Genomic DNA, 21,918 nt, shown 5'->3' with positions numbered 1-21,918 from the left:
TTAAATGCATTTGTTTGCCCTCTAGTGGACACATTAATTACTAGTGTCACATAAAAGTGGACATAAAAGTTACTGCATTTAAATGCATTTATTTGGCCTCTAGTGGAAATAAAAGTTACTGCATTTAAATGCATTTATTTGCCCTCTAGTGGACATAAAAGTTACTGTATTTAAATGCAATTATTTGCCATCTAGTGGATACATGAATTACTGCATTTAAATTACTTATTTGCCCTCTAGTGGACACATAAATTACTGCATTAAAATGTATTTATTTGCCCCCTAGTGGACACATTAATTATTGAGTAATTAATTAATGAGTCATCACTTCATCTTCACTCTGTTTCTAACACGATGGAGTTGGAGGTCAGAGAGGAAGAGGAGTCACCACTTCATCTTCACTCTGTTTCTAACACCGATGGAGTTGGAGGTCAGAGAGGAAGAGGAGTCACCACTTCATCTTCGGTTTATTTCAACAGTACTACATGTTGCTGATGTTTTTACATGGTGAATGTTACATGAATATTTCCATCTTCTCACTTCATTTTTACATCAACAACTTTGAAAACTGAAGGAATCAAATTAAAACAATCAGATAAATCAATTGAATATTATACAAACTGGAAAAGTTAATTGTAAAATGGAAATGTTTAGATTTGAAGCTCAAACTTTCTTGCAGGGAAGAAACAACACTTTAAGAATCTAAACGTGAAGTCAAACATGAAAACATTTAGAAACAGAATGAAGAATAAAACAAGAATAATGACATAAAATCTAAAGGACCAAACATCAACAATCCAGTAAATGATTTAATGTTTAAATGTGGAAAAAGATCAAATAAAAATATTATAAAGCAAAATATTAAAGATAAACTGTGATCACCTCCTTCTTCTTCATCATCATCATCATCATCATCATCATCATCATCATCATCATCATCATCATCATCATCATCTTCATCATCATCATCATCATCATCATCATCATCATCATCTTCATCATCATCATCATCATCATCATCATCATCATCATCATCTTCATCATCATCTTCATCATCATCATCATCATCATCATCATCATCATCATCATCATCATCATCATCATCATCTTCATCATCATCATCATCATCATCATGGAGACACTGAGGAACCAGAACCAGAGTCCAAGTCCAGGATCCAACAGAGACAGTTTCTCTGACAGGAGACTCTGGAGACTAAAGTGGACCCAGAGACACTGAGGAACCAGAACCAGAGTCCAAGTCCAGGATCCAACAGAGACAGTTTCTCTGACAGGAGACTCTGGAGACTAAACTGGACACAGAGACACTGAGGGAACAGAACTGAACCAGGACCAGAGTCCAAATCCAGCCCAGATTGGTCCAGTGAAGGTGGTGTTGAAGGTGTGGATGTGGATCAGTCTGTCAGAGACGACTTCGTAGAAGGACAGAGTCCCAGCAGGAACGTCCACGTACACTGCTGCTCTGCCAGAGTGTGGACTTGGAGATGAGGAGGTGGTGGATGTAACTCTGTTATTGTGCCAGACATGGTACTGATAACCTGGAGAACAGTCCAGACTCCAGGAAGGATCGTTGCATCAAAACCTACAGTCAACAGAGTCTCCTCTCCTGCTGATTCTTCTGTAACTCACTGATACAGAAACCTCTCCGCTCCACTGGACCTCCCAGTAACAGCGACCCGTCAGAACTTCTCTACACAGCAGCTGCTGATCATCACCATCAAACCTGTCTGGATAATCAGGATATGACTGATCCTCCTCCCCAAACGTCATCTTCCTGTTGTCATCAGACAGTTGGATGTTGTTGTGGACTGTGTTTGTGTCGATGGTGAGTTGACAGGAATCTGATGGAGAGAACAAACAAGCAGCTGAAGTTATTATTGATCAGTTATTGATCACTGATGGACTCATGGACGAGTGAAGATGGTTGAATAAAAACACACTTACACTTCCTCAGACCTGGTTTCAACCATCGTTGTCCAGCAGGCTCCACCCTGGAAGGAGGAGGGAGGTCAGACCAGCTCAGTCTCTCTCAGAGGAAGCAGAGATGTCAGAGCCCCCCCCCCCCACCCCCCCATCACCTGTTGGACACTCCTGTATCCACTACACCCCCCACCCCCCCCCCCCCAGCAGAGTGTCCTACCTGAGTGTGTCCTACCTGAGAGTGTCCTACCTCAGAGTGTCCTACCTGAGAGTGTCCTACCTGAGTGTGTCCTACCTGAGAGTGTCCTACCTGAGTGTGTCCTACCTGAGAGTGTCCTACCTGAGAGTGTCCTACCTGAGTGTGTCCTACCTGAGAGTGTCCTACCTGAGAGTGTCCTACTTGAGAGTGTCCTACCTGAGTGTGTCCTACCTGAGAGTGTCCTACCTGAGTGTCCTACCTGAGAGTGTCCTACCTGAGAGTGTCCTACCTGAGTGTGTCCTACCTGAGAGTGTCCTACCTGAGAGTGTCCTACCTGAGTGTGTCCTACCTGAGAGTGTCCTACCTGAGAGTGTCCTACTTGAGAGTGTCCTACCTGAGTGTGTCCTACCTGAGAGTGTCCTACCTGAGTGTCCTACCTGAGAGTGTCCTACCTGAGAGTGTCCTACCTGAGTGTGTCCTACCTGAGAGTGTCCTACCTGAGTGTGTCCTACCTGAGAGTGTCCTACCTGAGTGTCCTACCTGAGTGTGTCCTACCTGAGAGTGTCCTACCTGAGAGTGTCCTACCTGAGAGTGTCCTACCTGAGTGAGTCCTACCTGAGTGTGTCCTACCTGAGTGTGTCCTACCTGAGAGTGTCCTACCTGAGAGTGTCCTACCTGAGAGTATCCTACCTGAGTGTCCTACCTGAGAGTGTCCTACCTGAGAGTGTCCTACCTGAGTGTGTCCTACCTGAGAGTGTCCTACCTGAGTGAGTCCTACCTGAGAGTGTCCTACCTGAGTGTGTCCTACCTGAGAGTGTCCTACCTGAGTGTCCTACCTGAGAGTGTCCTACCTGAGAGAGTCCTACCTGAGAGTGTCCTACCTGAGTGAGTCCTACCTGAGAGTGTCCTACCTGAGTGTGTCCTACCTGAGTGTGTCCTACCTGAGAGTGTCCTACCTGAGAGTGTCCTACCTGAGAGTGTTCAGTCTCCAGCGGGGATCATCCAGTCTAGACAGAAGCTTCCCTGCTGACTCTCCTGGATGGTTGTAGCTCAGGTCCAGCTCTCTCAGGTGGGAGGGGTTGGAGGTCAGAGCTGAGACCAGAGAAGAACTTCCTTCCTCTGAGATCAGACAGCCTTACAGCCTGCAGACACACAACACAGGTCTATGCATGTTCTCTGCTCAAGTGTCCTGCTGCAGACACACAACACAGGTATGCTGCATGTTCTCTGCTCAAGTGTCCTGCTGCAGACACACAACACAGGTCTGCTGCATGTCCTCTGCTCAAGTGTTTTGCTGCAGACACGTTTAGCAGCATGTTCTCTGGACCTGGAGAAGACTTGAATGAATCCTGACCTGAGAGACTCCAGTTTACAGTGTGGACTCTCCAGTCCAGGACACAGCTGCTCCAGTCCAGAATCCTGCAGGTCGTTGTTGCTCAGGTCCAGTTCTGTCAGACTGGAGGACTGAGAGCTGAGAACTGAGGACAGAAGTGGACAAATGTCCTCTGAGAGATTACAGAGACTCAACCTGCAGAGGAGATTAAATGAGATCATGAGGTCATTTAGGAAAGTTTGTGTATAACATTTCATGTACAACACAACTCAAAGGGCTTAAAATAAAAACATTTAAAAAATGACTTGAACATTTAATAATCTAAAAGCAGTAATTAAAGACAGACAGACATAAGTCAATAAAAGGTTTTCAACTTGACTTAAAGCAGCACTATGTAACTTTTCCACCTTAATCTAATATTTCATCATCATCATTGTGATGGAACATCAACTTCCAACAGGTTTAATGAACCTCTGTCATGGTCTGAGGGGTCTGTATCGCCTTCACCAGCACTATGTAACTTTGAGGTGGATGGTAGGAACTTCCACACTACTGGTAAAGCACTACCGCTTTTGTCCAAAGGAGCCGCCAAACTCAACAAAAGCTGAAAGTTACGTTGTGCTGCTTTAAGGCTATATATTTTTAAGCATCCCTGCACCAGACAAAACACCAGAAACACTCTACAGAAGATTAACATTCTTTTCATAGACAGACAGTCATTTGTCGAGGCGAACATCAGCAGGTCAGTTTCTGTTGCCTCCATGGAGAAGTAACTTAAAACAGAAGACAATGAATCACAGAGCGATGGTGGTGTGGAGGGAAATACCAGACCTTTTTACTTTAGATAATACGATACGCTTTAAAAAGAAGCTCAAGTTATTTTTGTTTACTCAGGAGAATAAAATGGACTGTTAAGAATTGAGCTATTAATCTGTTTATTGTGTTGACACTGTTTCCTTTTCCTCTATTTCTTTTGTGTTTGTGTGTGTAGTTTTGCTGATGGGAGTGTTAAAATGTGAACAGCACATGATTGTTTGTTCTATCTCACACTGTCCAGAAAGTTGTTGTGTTGTTGAAAAATGGAAAAAAAAAAATCTTTTTAAATTGAGCTATTCATTTGATTTTTCTTAATATCTTGTTTGATAGTGTGATGAGAAAATTTAAATCCTGACTTTCAAGAGAGGAAATGTAGAGTCATAATGCCATTGTGCTGATTATAATGTTTTTTTTGTACTTTTAGGAGGTGTCCTAGTGTCTGTTGTCTCTGAGTTGTGATCATGTATGTTTATGTATTTAAATTAATAATAAGGTTATAATTAAAGTGATGATTCTGATGAGACCCCAGAGAAACTGCTGTGAAAGGTCAGCAGCTAACGGGGATCTAATAAAACAACCAAACAAACTGTTGTAACGGTCACCAGTTGAACACTTGGTGGATTCTGACCTGAGAGACTCCAGGTGACAGTGTGGACTCTCCAGTCCAGGACACAGCTGCTCCAGTCCAGAATCCTGCAGGTCGTTGTTGCTCACGTCCAGTTCTGTCAGACTGGAGGACTGAGAGCTGAGAACTGAGGACAGAAGTGGACAGATGTTCCCTGAGAGGTGACAGCCATTCAGTCTGCAGACGGAAGAAAAGAACAACAACCAGGTTATTTCACTGTGATGGAAGAAAATGTAGTTGTGTCTCCAACTGTTCTGCTGGTCTTCAGCTCATCCTGCCCCACCCAGTACAAACAGAAATGAAAGTGTTTCCTGGTCAGAGTTCATGCTTGTGTGTGATTTTAAGTCCAATGTGTCATTAAAGTCTCTGGAAATGAAAGAACCAGCGTAAACTCACTCATGTGAGGTTGTGCTGAAAAAAAGACCCCAAACAAGTGAAGAAAACATTAAATCTGGAGGTAAAACCAGACGTAGTCAGAAACTAGCCTGCACTCCAGAGGTCCAACATGTGTCTGTTGGTACTTACAGAACTTTCTTGGAGGCTTTGACCACCGGCAGCCGCCTCCGTAGAGCCTCCTCTGAAGCTGAGAACTTCTTCAGGTCAAACACCTCCAGATCTTCTTCTGATGACAGTAAGATGAAGACCAGAGCCGACCAATGAGCAGGAGACAGTATATCTGGGGAGAGACGTCCTGACCTCAGGGACCTTTGGACCTCCTCCACCAGAGAACCATCGTTCAGTTCATTCAGACAGTGGAACAGGTTGATGCTTCTCTCTGCAGACAGATCCTCACTGATCTTCTTCTTGATGTATTCAACGGTTTCCTGATTGTTCTGTGAACTTCTTTGTTTTGGTTCCAACAGACCTCGTAGGAGGTTCTGATTGGTCTCCAGTGAAAGACCCAGGAGGAAGCGCAGGAACAAGTCCAGGTGTCCGTTTGGACTCTGTAAGGCCTTGTCCACAGCGCTCTGATAGAGGTCAGTCTCTGTGTTTCTCTGTTCCTCCAGCAGGTTGACTCCAGAGCTGATGAAGGTCTGATGGACATGAAGAGCAGCCAGAAACTCCTGGACACTCAGATGGATGAAGCAGAAGACCTGGTCCTCGTACAGGCCGCTCTCCTCTATAAAGATCTGGGTGAACACTCCTGAGTACACTGAAGCCTCTCTGACATCGATGCCACACTCTCTCAGGTCTGGTTCATAGAAGATCAGGTTTCCTTTCTGCAGCTGCTCAAAAGCCAGTTTTCCCAGAGACTCCACCATCTTCCTGCTCTCTGGACTCCAGTGTGGATCCGTTCCAGCTCCTCCGTCATACTTGACCCTCTTTCGTTTGGTCTGAACCACCAGGAAGTGGATGTACATCTCAGTCAGGGTCTTGGGCAGCCCCCCTCCCTCTCTGGTTTCCAGGACGTTCTCCAGGACGTTCTCCAGGACGTTCTCCAGGACCGTAGCAGTGATCCAGCAGAAGACTGGGATGTGGCACATGATGTGGGAGATGATCCTGCTGGTCTGCTCCTCATCTCTGATCCTCTTCCTGAAGTATTCCTCCTTCTGTGGGTCAGTGAACCCTCTGACCTCCGTCACCATGGAGACACACTCAGGGGGATCTGATTGGCTGCTGCGGGTCGGGTGGTGATCCAGAGACGAGCAGAAGGAAGCAGGTTCCCCCTGATGAGGTTTGTCAGCAGCACGTCCACTGAGGTGGACCTTCTGGGGTCACTGAGGAATGTAGAGTTGTGGAAGTCCAGAGGAAGTCGACTCTCATCCAGACCGTCAAAGATGAACACGACCTGGAACTCTTCAAAGCTGCAGATTCCTTTGGTTTCAGAGAAGAATCCATGAACTAGTTCCACCAAGCTGAACTTCTCCTCTCTCAGCACATTCAGCTGTCTGAAGGTGAATGGAAACATGAACTGGATGTCCTGGTTGGTTCTGCCTTCAGCCCAGTCCAGACTGAACTTCTGTGTTAGGACTGTTTTCCCGATGCCGGCCACTCCCTTCGTCATCACCGTTCTGACTGGTCCTCCTCTTCCAGGTGGGGGTTTAAAGATGTCTTCCTGTCTGATGGTTGTTTCTGCTCTGCCTGGTTTCCTGGAAGCTGCTTCAATCTGTCTGACTTCATGTTCTTTGTTGACCTCTCCGGTCCCTCCCTCTGTGATGTAGAGCTCCGTGTAGATCTGCTCCAGAAGGGTTGGGTTTCCTGCTTTATTGATCCCCTCAAACACATGCTGGTGCTTCTTCTGCAGCTGAACTTTGAGTTTGGATTGACAAACGACAGCGATGGTCTCTAAATAAAGATGAAATAAAGAAAACCACTTAGTGATTAAAACCAGCCCAAAACAAGTTCTACTTCCTCTAAATAATCAACATTTCAACATTCACTGATCAGCCGTTCAATGAGGAGTATTGAAGCGTTTTCCTCCCAAAAACCCTCCGATCAATCAGAGGAACAACAACAGTGTTTCCTCTACGATTCACTTCAGACACACCAGTTGTGTTTGTTTTGTGTTTGCTGGAACTGAATATTTAATCCACACGGTTCAACTCTTTAGATTAAAACTTTAATTTACTGGGATATTAATGACCCTATTAATGAATGTTCCTAACAGAAGATGAGCTGAGTTCCTCCACCTTCCAGTGGGTTTAATGTTGTGTCTGATCTGTGAATGTCGGTCCTCTACTGAGACATTGGGTGTGGTTTATCCAGCAGCTCAGATGTTCAGAGAAACGTCTCACTGCTCTGCACGAGGTCGGCCAGCTTCTCCTGCTTCATCCTCCTCAAGAACTTCACTGTGATCTTCACGAATGTCTCTCTGATGCTCTTCTGCTCTTCATCTTCATCCTCCTCCAGACTCTCTGAGGATTCTGGGTAATCTGGACTCAGAACCTTCTGGATCTTCTTCAGCTCGTCCTTCACAAACATGACAATGTCGTCCTCCAGCAGCTGGAACAGAAGACCACATGAAGGACACAACCAGACTGAAACCATGGAGACAAACATCAGGTCCATGATGGACAGACTGACAGTCCACTGGTCTCCAGAGACCAGCATGGAGACAAGCATCAGGTCCATGTTGGACAGACTGACAGTCCACTGGTCTCCAGAGACCAACATGGAGACAAACATCAGGTCCATGATGGACAGACTGACAGTCCACTGGTCTCCAGAGACCAGCATGGAGACAAACATCAGGTCCATGTTGGACAGACTGACAGTCCACTGGTCTCCAGAGACCAACATGGAGACAAACATCAGGTCCATGATGGACAGACTGACAGTCCACTGGTCTCCAGAGACCAACATGCAGATGGACCTCAGGACAACAGAAGCAGTTGTTGTTCATATGCATGCTATAGTCATAGTTGCAGCTTTAGAAAAAGACTATAATAGTTAGTCTCAAATATAGCTTGGTGGTAGATATGCTGCTATAGGCCTATGCTGCAGGGGGGACCGACATGATCCGCTGGGCGGTGCCTCTCACCCTTCTTCTCCTCTCCTTTTCCCTTCCTCTCTTCTCCATTTCCATTTTTATAAATGTCTCATAGCTATCGTTTTATATCCAACGCTCCTGATAGTTTCTTGTGCAGGCCCCCTTTTCTCTTTTTTGTGCATGTTTGCAGGCCAGAGCCTCGGGAGCTGCGTTCTGGCCTGCGGTCCCGCCCCCCCCCCCCCCCCCCCCCGCCCCCATCCCCGGTCATCCCGCTGCTGCTTCCACCTGCCTGCTGTGCTGCTGACATCCCTGACTCCCCCAGTCTGGCCCTCGGCAGGAGGGTCCCCCCTTACGATCCAGGTCCAGGTTTCTTCCCTCCTAAAGGGGAGTTTTTCTTGCCACTGTTTGGCTTAAGGTTTTTCTCCCACTAGGGGAGTTTTTACCTGCCATTGTTTATGTAATAATTGCTCGGGAATTTATGTTTATGTTTATGTTCATGTTCTGGATCTCTGGAAAGCGTCTAGAGACAACATCAGTTGTATTAGATGCTATATAAATAAAATTGAATTGAAAATTGGATTGAATGTACAGACCTGAAAGACGGAGTCCCGCTGGGTCTGATGCTGCTGGACAGACGGACCACTGGGGGACTCTGAGCTCTGCTGGTCCACTCTGTGGAGGAATCAGGAAGAACCAGGTCACATGATGTCTGAAGGTCCATGGAGTCATGTTTGGATGAGGACAGTCCACCAGAGGACTTCCTGTTACGTTAAAGGTTCTCTGGTCCTCCTGAGACTGAGGACGTCCACGTCTTACTCCCAGTACCAGCTCTCAACCTGGTGGTACAAGAAGGTCCAGCAAGTGTCCACAAAGACCAGCTTCTCAACAGATCCATGTCCACATGGTTCCAGGAACCATCTGTCCTCCTGCATCCAGCAACACCGTCCACCTGAGGAGAACTTCCTCCTTAAATGATGTTGCAACCTCAGCAGAAAGATGCCCCCTGCTGTACGAACCGATGAACTACAATCCAACACCCCCTTTATAGTCTGCTGTGTTTCTGGAAACATCAACAACCGTCTAACAACGGCAGCAAAACAGAGAACTGTTCACTTTAAACATGTTACCATGGAAACGTTTCAGTCTCAGTTACGTTTTTCAGAAACAACTTTTACAAACAACTCACCTCTCTGAAGGAAAACCAGGAGACTCTTTAAAAACAATAGGTAAATCCTTTGATGCGTCACTCTTCAAGGACACACAGCTGGGACCAGGTTCAGGTTCAGGTCCAGGTCCAGGTCCAGGTCCAGGTCCAGGTCCAGGTCCAGGTCCAGGTTCAGGTCCAGGTCCAGGTCCAGATTCAGGTTCAGGTCCAGATTCAGGTTCAGGTCCAGATTGTCTCCTGTAATAAAGGTGATTGGTGATGTGAGGTCGTGTTCTGGTCTCTTGAAATATCTTAGACACAACTTGTATTGAATAGATGCTTTATAGATAAAACTGAACTGAAAATTAGCAAGACACATATTTCTAAAACTAAAATAATCATATTACAATAAAAACATTTCAGTCTCAGTTACATTTTTCAGAAACAACATTTACAAACAACTCACCCGTCTGAAGGAAAACCAGGAGCTTCTTTAAAAAGGATAGGTAAATCCTTTGATGCGTCACTCTTCAAGGACACACAGCTGGGACCAGGTTCAGGTCCAGGTCCAGTTCCAGGTCCAGTTCCAGGTCCAGGTCCAGGTCCAGGCCCAGGCCCAGGTCCAGGTCCAGGTCCAGGTTCAGGTTCAGATCCAGGTCCAGGTCCAGGTCCAGGTCTCCTGTAATAAAGGTGTTTGGTGACGTGAGGGCTGAACTCTGGCGTGCAGAAGAGTCATGTACAGTTAGATCACCTCACCTCTCTTCTTCTCTCTCAGGTTTTCCCCTGGGGGAGGTTTTGGAGGGAAGGACTCCCTCCTCTCTGTCCTCACACTGATCCATGCTGCTGGATTCACTTCAGCTCACACACACCTTCTACCTTCATCTGCAGAGAAAACACACGTCATGGTAGATGTACAACGAGCAGCTCTGACTGATCTTCAGCTTCATGTCCGACAGCAGTGAGGAAGCTGCTGCACTTCTACTATCCGACCACTAGATGGAGTCGTGGAGCTGCAGCTTAGCTCACGCCCTCAACCCACATTTACACTCCATTTAATCACATGATTGCTCTTAGTTTCTGTCTCCAGGACAGAAGATCATCATCAAACACCTTAGACCAGGGGTGCCCATTACATCGATCGCGATCGACTGGTCGATCGCAAAGGCATTGTGGGTAGATCGCATGGCATTCAAACGTCGTCATGAAAATAGTTATTTTCTGGCAGGTGTTGGACTGGATGGATGTTATTTTAACTGCAGTTACAGCATTGCGCCGCTGTGGGGGCGCTGTATCAACGACAGAGCAGAAGAAGAAGAAGACGAAATCTCCTGATTTTCGGTGTTTTTCCGCTATTTGTTGTATTAAAAATTGGCGTCCTGGTTTTCCCTGGCTGTTCGAACAGGTGAATATTGTTTCTTTTGCATCCGAGCATGTCTTGTTTATGTGTGTTATATGCGATACAGTACTTTAAAAAGCGACCTCGCGACGAGGAGAAGTGCAGGTGAAAATGCAGACAATTAACGTTACAGGCAGTTAAAAAGTAATAAATCATGTTACTGACGAGATGTGGCAATTTTGTCAGGGCTGAAAGTAGTGCACAAATATGCATGAAAGGTGATAGCGAGGGCCAGAGTGCAGGACAGGACGAGCTGGCGAGGCAAGGGGAACGTTAAGGCTGATTTATGGTTCTGCGTTAAATCGCACAAAGCCTACGGCGTAGGGTACGCGGCTACGCGCAACGTACGGTGTGCATCGCCGCGTACCCTACCCTAACCGTAACGCGGAATCATAAATCAGCCTTTAGTCAGTTTCTAAGTCATTAGAAGCATATCAACGCGAAGCCAACTTGTACGTGATTTAAACATCACTTTTTATTCATCTTTACAGATCTTCTCAAAAACACAGAGCCAGTGGGTTTGACAAACGTGGCTGAAGCAATTTACCTGCTCGGGCAAACTGAGGAAGGTTTGGTCTGTTATTTATGCCCAAAACACTGTGACCCCATGCAGCAGGCACTATCACTATTTATGTCTGTATCAAAATAAATACAAAAATACTTAATGGATGAATTGTTTTGTTTAAGGTGAAGACACCTCTGCGCAGCAGACTGCAGGAGAGGCACTTGGATGTCTGTTGTAAGTTGGCCATCGATGGACCAGACCAGGTCTTGGACTACCAGGAGCATGAGGATCTACAGATGGAAAAATAGGAGGCTGAAATGTTCTCGGTCTGGTTGCGAGATTTGTCAGTAAATGTCTGAAACCGTAAAAAAAACTCAAAGTCTTACCAAGGCTACTTGTCTTATATCCAGTCAAAATGTTTTATTTCTAGTCCAAAAAAAAATTACATTTAAAATAAGACAGTCACCTAAAAAGTAACTCCTTCTAGAAAACCATTTTCACTCAGTGAAAATTTTCTCTTGTTCCATTGGCAGTTTTTTTTTTACTTTTTATTTTTGGTAAGATTGAGTTCTTATATTTGTATTTATATTTTTATGCTAATAAAATAATGCTTTAACATGATAATTGTCATATTTTTTACATATCATTTTCATATATTTTACGTTCTTTGTAAATTGATTTATTGGGGATAAAGGGGCAGATTAAATAATATTATTCTTCTTTCTGCTCCCTTTCATTCAGAATTTAGGAATGTGTGTTTATATTAAATTGTTTTATTTTATCAATGAATGAAATAAAGAATAAATAAATACATTTTTAATCATATTAGAACTCCCAAAATACAAAATATCTTGTAAAAAGTGTTTGCTTGAGGCACGGTTTACCCGCACGCGTGTGCGCATGATCAGGATGGTGCCACCTCTGCCTCAATTAGAGCCAGGAATAACCCTGTATCGTCAGTCCTCACAATGACATCTGACCTGACCTTTCTCTGACACACGCGTTGATGCAGTAACACCAGCATATACTGTACATATAAAAATAATTCTCAATATATTTATAAAGTGTTTTGAATTTTTAGTGGGCGGTAGATCATTTTGACTCGGTCATGTCATAAGTAGCTCTCAGGTTGAAAAAGTGTGTGCACCCCTGCCTTAGACCCTATGACTGGTTGCAGTTCCTCGACTGACCACTAGAGGCGGCAATAGCAAATTCATTTCTGCTGACCTCCTTCAGTCCAACTTTACAGCAGAAAGAAACATATTTACAGTCTGGTTCAAAACGTCGTTATGGTCTAAATATTCAACTGGGTCCATTCTCCATAAAATGGAGCCAGAACATCCGGTGATTGGACTAGATGGAGACCAGGAGGAGTTTCTGATCACGTTAATTTCCTCCTTTTAAACCTGAACCTGAACTTGGACCGTTAGTCTCCACATATTTCTGATCTATTCAGGCCGGCAGCTCTTTCTTCCCCCACAAACACAATAATGATCTGATACTGAGCTCTTTCTTGGTCTCCGATGGTTTTAATCCCTGAAAAATCCCATCATTTCCAGGAACCTGCATAAATATCTGTTAAGGTGCTATGAGCAGCCAAACCTACAGGGGGCAGTGTAACGAGAAGATAAAGTCATGCTAGCCAATCAGAATCCTGGAAAAAAACATCAACAAATGACACGAGTAACTTCCAGTTACTTCCAAGATGAACCAGAGTCTTTGGTTTGGAGAGACAGAGAAGTGGAGTTACTTTTAAGTGTGACGTTAGAATATAAAACAGGTAAAATACAAGAAAATATTGACGGTTACAAACTAATTGTAACCACAGGTGTCACTCTTGACGCTGGTGACGTTTCTGTCTCATAATGTGACGTTCTGAAGCCTAAATGTCCGTTTCTCTCCGTTTACAAGCAAACGTGAAGACGGAGGTTTGAAAAATCTACACTTTGGAGTTCCGGAGTTTTCAGAAATTATGGTTTTTGGAGACTTTGAGCTTCGTTTTCCTGTAAACGAACGAACAAAACGCATGAAAACACCAGCGTTTTTACTACGTGGAAACGGGGACTGAGACTCTGCTGACACTTCCGACTTTAGGCGGGTTTTTCTCGTTGCATTGAAGGTGTAAATACGTTTTATCATGTAAACCCCCCCTCCCCAGCAGGTTTACCTGCTCTGGAGCTCCTTAATGTCTCCAACAGCTGGAAACAGCTGGAAACAGCTGGAAACAGCTGCTCAGCTGCTCTAGAGGAGGATAAACACCTTACCTTCAGCTGGTGGACAGAATCCTCTTGAGACCCGGTACAGACCCGTTTCCTGCCCTGATTAAACCTTTACAGTCGCTCACAGCAACTGAACAGCTTCACAATAGATGGGAGTGTAAAATATTTAGATCTGTTTCCACATAAGCTCTGGAAGAGGAAGGGAGGAGGAAGCTCCTCCCTTCCCCTTCCTGTTTTTACCTCCTAATTTATTTCTGCTGGACGTGGATGAACTCAGCAAAACAATCCCTGAAATGACCAAATGAAGAAGTGTGACAGCGAGCTAAAAAACAACGATATAATCAAAGTGTGTTCCTTTAATTTATGACAAGCGGTGGAGCCGTCCGGGTCGCCACACAGCTCCGTTAACAGGAAATCACATGAGTCTTTATCAGAGTAGAAGGAAACTGCATGAAGAGAAAACTCACCCACGACCACCAAGTCACGTCTAAATCCACACACTCATGTAGAACGGAAGAGAATTAGGGCAAGAGAAAAATAAAAATAATATTTTAGACGAGGAAGATATTTTTTTCCTTATGCACTTCGAGAAAAAAGTTGAAACGTCGAGGAAAAAGTCAAAAAGTTGAGAATAATGTTGAAGTACAGTTTTGAGAAAAAAGTCGAAAACAAGGATCAGAATACAAGAATTGGCTTTACGATATTGATTTGAAACATATCACACATATGCAGTTGCATAACTTCAGAAACTTACCCTTAACGTTACACTCCAAGGATGTTGTTAGGAATTCTGTCCTCGGACCCAAGCGCGCGACACCAGACAGGTTCAGGATTTAGCCCAAAAAAGGAATAGTTTATTTTCTCCAAAAACTGCCTCCTTAACTGGCAGGGGAAAAGAAAACTCACTGTAACGAATTACAGGAAAAAAAATCCTCACCAAAAATCCACAAATGTAATCAAATACTCAAATTCGACCGAGCACACGAGTGATAACAATGGACTCACAAGGGTTGGCCGGCAGTTCTGACCCTTATATCCTTCCTGGAATTGATCTGATGCTGCATCAAGGCGCGCTCCCGTGTCGGCTCGGCTGCGTCGCCAGGGGCGTCACCGGGCACGCAGAACTCTGGCTGCACTGACTCTGCTTTTGCAACGCGATCGGATTGAGGGAAAACCCCAGCTGTTCGAGACCTAATAACTGGGAGGGAATATTTCAAAAATCATAAAGATTGTGAACTTGGTGACAAGTTTTTGAAATTTGGCATGTTAGTTATGGACATAAAATCCCCTAGTGGCCGCTTAGCAGAAGATTGCCCTCTAGTGGACACATAAATTACTGCATTAAAAGTACGTATTTACCCTCTAGCGAACACATAAAATACTGCATTTAAATGCATTTAATTGCCCTCTACTGGACACATTAATTACTGCAATAAAATTACTTATTTGCCCTCTAGTGGACATAAAAGTTACTGCAATTAAATGCATTGATTTGCCCTCTAGTGGACATAAACGTTACTGCATTTAAATGCATTTATTTGCCCTCTAGTGGACAAATAAATTATTGCATTTAAATGCAATCATTTGCCCTCTAGTGGACAAATAAATTACTGCATTAAAATCACTTATTTACCCTCTAGTGGACATAAAAATTACTGCATTTAAATTACTTATTTGCCCTCTAGTGGACACATAAATTATTGCATTTAAATGCATTAATTTGCCCTCTAGTGGACACATTAATTACTGCATTTAAATTGATTTATTTGCCCTCTAGTGGACACATTAATTACTGCATTTAAATGCATTTATTTGCCTTCTAGTGGACACATACATTACTACATTTAAATTAATTTATTTGCCCTCTAGTGGACATAAAAGTTACTAAATTTAAGTGCATTTATTTGCCATCTCGTGGACAAATAAATGATTGCATTTAAATGCATTCATTTGCCCTCTAGTGGACACATAAATTACTACATTTAAATGAATTTGTTTGCCCTCTAGTGGACATAAACGTTACTGCATTTAAATGCATTTATTTGCCCTATAGTGGAAACATTAATTACTGCATTTAAATAAATTTATTTGCCCTCTAGTGGGGACATTAATTACTGCATTTAAATGCATTTATTTGCCCTCTACTGGACACATTAATTACTGCATTTAAATGCATTTATTTTCCCCTAATGGACACATTAATTACTGCATTTAAATGCATGTATTTGCCCTCTAGTGGACATAAAAGTTACTGCATTAAAAGGCATTTATTTGCCCTCTAGTGGACACATAAATTACTGCATTAAAATGCATTTATTTGCCCTCTAGTGGACATAAAAGTTACTGCATTGAATGCATCTATTTGCCCTCTAGTGGACACTAAATTTACTGCATTAAAATGACTTATTTGCCCTCTAGTGGACACATAAATTACTGCATTTAAATACGTTTATTTGCCCTCTAGTGGACACATAAATTACCACATTTAAATGCATTTATTTGCCCTCTAGTGGACAAATAAATGACTGCATTTATATGCATTTATTTGCCCTCTAGTGGACATATCAATTACTGCATTTAAATGCATTTGTTTGCCCTCTAGTGGACATAAAAGTTACTGCATTTAAATGCATTTATTTGCCCTCTAGTGGACACATATATTACTGCATTTAAATGCATTCATTTGCCCTCTAGTGGACATATCAATTACTGCATTTAAATGCATTTGTTTGCCCTCTAGTGGACATAAAAGTTACTGCATTTAAATGCATTTATTTGCCCTCTAGTGGACACATAAATTACTGCATTTAAATGCATTTATTTGCCCTCTAGTAGACATAAAAGTTACTGCATTTGAATGCATTTATTTGCCCTCTAGTGGACATGAAAATTACTGTATTAAAATAACTTATTTGCCGTCTTGTGGACACATTAATGACTGCATTTAACTGCATTTATTTGCCCTCTAGTGGACACATTAATTACTGCATTTAAATGCATTTATTTGCACTCTAGTGGACACATAAATTACTGCATTTAAATGCATTTATTTGCACTCTAGTGGACACATAAATTACTGCATTTAAATGCATTTATTTGCCCTCTAGTGGACACATAAATTATTGCATTTAAATGCATTTATTTGCCTTCTAGTGGACATATAAATTACTGCATTTAAATGCATTTATTTGCCCTCTAGTGGACACATAACTTACTGCATTTAAAGCATTTATTTGCCCTCTAGTGGACATACAGGTTACTGCATTAAAATTACTTATTTGCCCTCTAGTGGACACATAAATTACTGCAATAAAATGCAATTATTTGCCCTCTAGTAGACATATAAATTACTGCATTTAAATGCATTTATTTGCCCTCTAGTGGACACATAACTTACTGCATTTAAAGCATTTATTTGCCCTCTAGTGGACATAAAAGTTACTGCATTAAAATTACTTATTTGCCTTCTAGTGGACACATAAATTACTGAATTTAAATGCATTTATTTGCCCTCTAATAAACACATAAATTACTGCATTTAAATGTATTTATTTGCCCTCTAGTGGACACATTAATTACTGCATTTAAATGCATTTATTTGCCCTCTAGTGGACATAAATGTCACTGCACTTAAATACATTTATTTGCCCTGTAGTGGACACATAAATTACTGCATTTAAATGCATTTATTTGCCCTCTAGTGGACATATAAATTACTGCATTTAAATGCATTTATTTGTCCTCTAGTGGACATAAAAGTCACTGCATTAAAATTACTTATTTGCTTTCTAGTGGACACATAAATTACTTTATTTAAATGTATGTATTTTCCCTCTAGTGGACATAACGGTTACTGCATTAAAATTACTTATTTGCCCTCTAGTGGACATATAAATTTTTGCAGAGAGGAAGAGGAGTCACCACTTCATCTTCACTCTGTTTCCAACACTGATGGAGTTGGAGGTCAGAGAGGAAGAGGAGTCATCACTTTATCTACACTCTGTTTCTAACACCGATGGAGTTGGAGGTCAGAGAGGAAGAGGAGTCATCACTTCATCTACACTCTGTTTCTAACACCGATGGAGTTGGAGGTCAGAGAGGAAGAGGAGTCACCACTTCATCTTCACTCTGTTTCTAACACTGATGGAGTTGGAGGTCAGAGAGGAAGAGGAGTCATCACTTCATCTACACTCTGTTTCTAACACCGATGGAGTTGGAGGTCAGAGAGGAAGAGGAGTCACCACTTCATCTTCACTCTGTTTCCAACACTGATGGAGTTGGAGGTCAGAGAGGAAGAGGAGTCACCACTTCATCTTCACTATGTTTCTAACACCGATAGAGTTGGAGGTCAGAGAGGAAGAGGAGTCACCACTTCATCTTCACTTTCTAACACCGATGGAGTTGGAGGTCAGAGAGGAAGAGGAGTCATCACTTCATCTTCGGTTTATTTCAAAAGTACTTGATTACTTTTACACATGCTGCTGATGTTTTTACATGTTGGATGTTACATGAATATTTCCATCTTCTCACTCCATTTTTAAATCAACTACTTTGAAAACTGAAGGAATCCAATTAAAACAATCGGATAAATCAATCAAATATTATACAAACTGGAAAAGTTGAATGTAAAATGGAAGTGTTTAGATTTGAAGCTCAAACTTTCTTTCAGGGAAGAAACAAGACTTTAAGAATCTAAACGTAAAGTCAAACATGAAAACATTTAGAGACAGAATCAAGAATAAAACAAGAATAATGAGATAAAAATCTAATTTATGATCAAACATCAACAATCCAGTAAATTATTTAATGTTTAAATGTGGAAAAGATCAAATAAAAATACAATAAACCAAAAAACTAAAGATAAACAGTGATCATCATCATCATCATCATCATCATCATCATCATCATCATCATCATCATCATCATCATCATCATCATCATAATCACCTTGATCATCATCATCATCATCATCATCATCATCATCATCATCATCACCATCATCATCATCATCATCTTAATCATCATCATCATCATCATCATCATCATCATCATCATCATCATCATCATCATCACCATCATCATCATCATCATCATCATCATCATCAACTGGACACAGAGACACTGAGGAATCAGAGGAGTACCTATAGCCGGACCAGAGTCCAAATCCAGCACAGAGAGGTCCAGTGAAGGTCGTGTTGAAGGTGTGGAGGAGGATCAGTCTGTCAGAGACGACTTCATAGAAGGACAGAGTTCCAGCAGGAACGTCCACGTACACTGCTGCTCTGCCAGAGTCTGGAGATGGAGATGAGGAGATGAAGGATGTTCCTCTGTTATTGTGACAAACATGGTACTGACCACGTGGATCACAGTACAGACTCCAGGAATGATCATTCCATCCAAACCTCCAGTCATCAGAGTTTCCTTTCCTGCTGATTCTTCTGTAACTCACTGATACAGAAACATGTCCCCTCCACTGGACCTCCCAGTAACAGCGACCCGTCAGAACTTCTCTACACAGCAGCTGTGGTTTAACATCAAACCTGTCTGGATGATCAGGATAGTACTGATCCTCCCCCACACACGTCATCTTCCTGTTGCCATCAGACAGTTTGATCTTGTTGTGGACTGTGTTTGTGTCGATGGTGAGTTGACAGGAATCTGATGGAGAGAACAAACAAGCAGCTGCAGTTATTATTGATCAGTTATTGATCACTGATGGACTCATGAAGCAGTGAAGATGGTTGAATAAAAACACACTTACACTTCCTCAGACCTCCTGGTGTCAGCCATCGTTGTCCAGCAGGTTCCACCCTGGAAGGAGGAGGAGGGTCAGACCAGCTCAGTCTCTCTCAGGGGAAGCAGAGATGTAAAATGTACTCCTGTATCCACTACACCCCCCCCCCCCCCCCATCACCTGTTGGACACTCCCGTATCCACTACACCCCCCCATCACCTGTTGGACACTCCTGTATCCACTACACCCCCCCCAACACCTGTTGGACACTCCTGTATCCACTACACCCCCCCCATCACCTGTTGGACACTCCTGTATCCACTACACCCCCCCCAACACCTGTTGGACACTCCTGTATCCGCTACACCCCCCCCACCCCCCCCCATCACCTGTTGGACACTCCTGTATCCACTACACCCCCCCCATCACCTGTTGGACACTCCTGTATCCACTACACCCCCCAACACCTGTTGGACACTCCTGTATCCACTACACCCCCCCTCCCCCATCACCTGTTGGACACTCCTGTATCCACTACACCCCCCCCCCCCCCCATCACCTGTTGGACACTCCTGTATCCACTACACCCCCCCCCCCCCCATCACCTGTTGGACACTCCTGTATCCACTACACCCCCCCCCCCCCATCACCTGTTGGACACTCCTGTATCCACTACACCCCCCTCCATCACCTGTTGGACACTCCCGTATCCACTACACCCCCCCATCACCTGTTGGACACTCCTGTATCCACTACACCCCCCCATCACCTGTTGGACACTCCTGTATCCACTACACCCCCCCATCACCTGTTGGACACTCCTGTATCCACTACACCCCCCTCCATCACCTGTTGGACACTCCTGTATCCACTACACCCCCCCATCACCTGTTGGACACTCCTGTATCCACTACACCCCCCTCCATCACCTGTTGGACACTCCTGTATCCACTACACCCCCCCATCACCTGTTGGACACTCCCGTATCCACTACACCCCCCCCCCCATCACCTGTTGGACACTCCCGTATCCACTACACCCCCCCCCATCACCTGTTGGACACTCCCGTATCCGCTACACCCCCCCCATCACCTGTTGGACACTCCTGTATCCACTACACCCCCCATCACCTGTTGGACACTCCTGTATCCACTACACCCCCCCCCCCCCCCATCACCTGTTGGACACTCCCGTATCCACTACACCCCCCCATCACCTGTTGGACACTCCTGTATCCACTACACCCCCCCCCCCCCCATCACCTGTTGGACACTCCCGTATCCACTACACCCCCCATCACCTGTTGGACACTCCTGTATCCACTACACCCCCCCCCCCATCACCTGTTGGACACTCCCGTATCCACTACACCCCCCCCCCCATCACCTGTTGGACACTCCCGTATCCACTACACCCCCCCCCCCCCCCATCACCTGTTGGACACTCCCGTATCCACTACACCCCTCCATCACCTGTTGGACACTCCCGTATCCACTACACCCCCCCCCATCACCTGTTGGACACTCCCGTATCCACTACACCCCCCCTCCCCCATCACCTGTTGGACACTCCCGTATCCACTACACCCCCCCCCTCCATCACCTGTTGGACACTCCCGTATCCACTACACCCCCCCATCACCTGTTGGACACTCCCGTATCCACTACACCCCCCCATCACCTCTACACCCCCCCATCACCTGTTGGACACTCCTGTATCCACTACACCCCCCCCATCACCTGTTGGACACTCCTGTATCCACTACACCCCCCCCCCCCCCATCACCTGTTGGACACTCCTGTATCCACTACACCCCCCCCCCCCATCACCTGTTGGACACTCCTGTATCCACTACACCCCCCCCCCCCCATCACCTGTTGGACACTCCCGTATCCACTACACCCCCCTCCATCACCTGTTGGACACTCCTGTATCCACTACACCCCCCCATCACCTGTTGGACACTCCTGTATCCACTACACCCCCCCATCACCTGTTGGACACTCCCGTATCCACTACACCCCCCCATCACCTGTTGGACACTCCCGTATCCACTACACCCCCCCCCCATCACCTGTTGGACACTCCCTTATCCACTACACCCCCCCCATCACCTGTTGGACACTCCTGTATCCACTACACCCCCCCCCCCCATCACCTGTCGGACACTCCCGTATCCACTACACCCCCCCATCACCTGTCGGACACTCCCGTATCCACTACACCCCCCCCCCCCCCATCACCTGTTGGACACTCCCGTATCCACTACACCCCCCCATCACCTGTTGGACACTCCCGTATCCACTACACCCCCCCCCCCCATCACCTTTTGGACACTCCCGTATCCACTACACCCCCCCATCACCTGTTGGACACTCCTGTATCCACTACACCCCCCCCCCCCATCACCTGTCGGACACTCCCATATCCACTACACCCCCCCCCCCCCATCGCCTGTCGGACACTCCCGTATCCACTACACCCCCCCCCCCCATCACCTGTCAGACACTCCCGTATCCACTACACCCCCCCCCCATCACCTGTTGGAAAATCCCGTATCCACTACATCCCAGCACAGC

The 21,918-nt window shown here is 44.7% G+C and overlaps 1 protein-coding gene and 1 pseudogene across 1 annotated transcript in view; both read right to left on the bottom strand.

Moving 5' to 3' along the window:
* Positions 1–457: 457 nt before the first annotated feature.
* Positions 458–14,580, bottom strand: LOC133452289 (NLR family CARD domain-containing protein 3-like; annotated as a pseudogene).
* Positions 14,581–18,047: 3,467 nt separating this feature from the next.
* Positions 18,048–21,918, bottom strand: part of LOC133452290 (NACHT, LRR and PYD domains-containing protein 3-like) — a 28,698-nt gene continuing 24,827 nt past the window's right edge. Inside the window, exons 9-10 of the mRNA XM_061731514.1 lie at positions 19,367–19,416; positions 18,048–19,263 (exon numbers count right to left, since the gene is read on the bottom strand). Of these exons, the coding sequence (XP_061587498.1) occupies positions 18,620–19,263; positions 19,367–19,416 (694 nt within the window). The 3' untranslated portion in view covers positions 18,048–18,619. The remainder of the gene's footprint in view (positions 19,264–19,366; positions 19,417–21,918) is intronic.

Source organism: Cololabis saira, chromosome 10, assembly GCF_033807715.1.
Source record: "Cololabis saira isolate AMF1-May2022 chromosome 10, fColSai1.1, whole genome shotgun sequence".
Taxonomy (NCBI): Eukaryota; Metazoa; Chordata; class Actinopteri; order Beloniformes; family Belonidae; genus Cololabis; species Cololabis saira.
The sequence above is the reverse complement of the archived record's forward strand: the minus strand, read 5'-3'. Positions and strand labels throughout refer to the sequence as shown.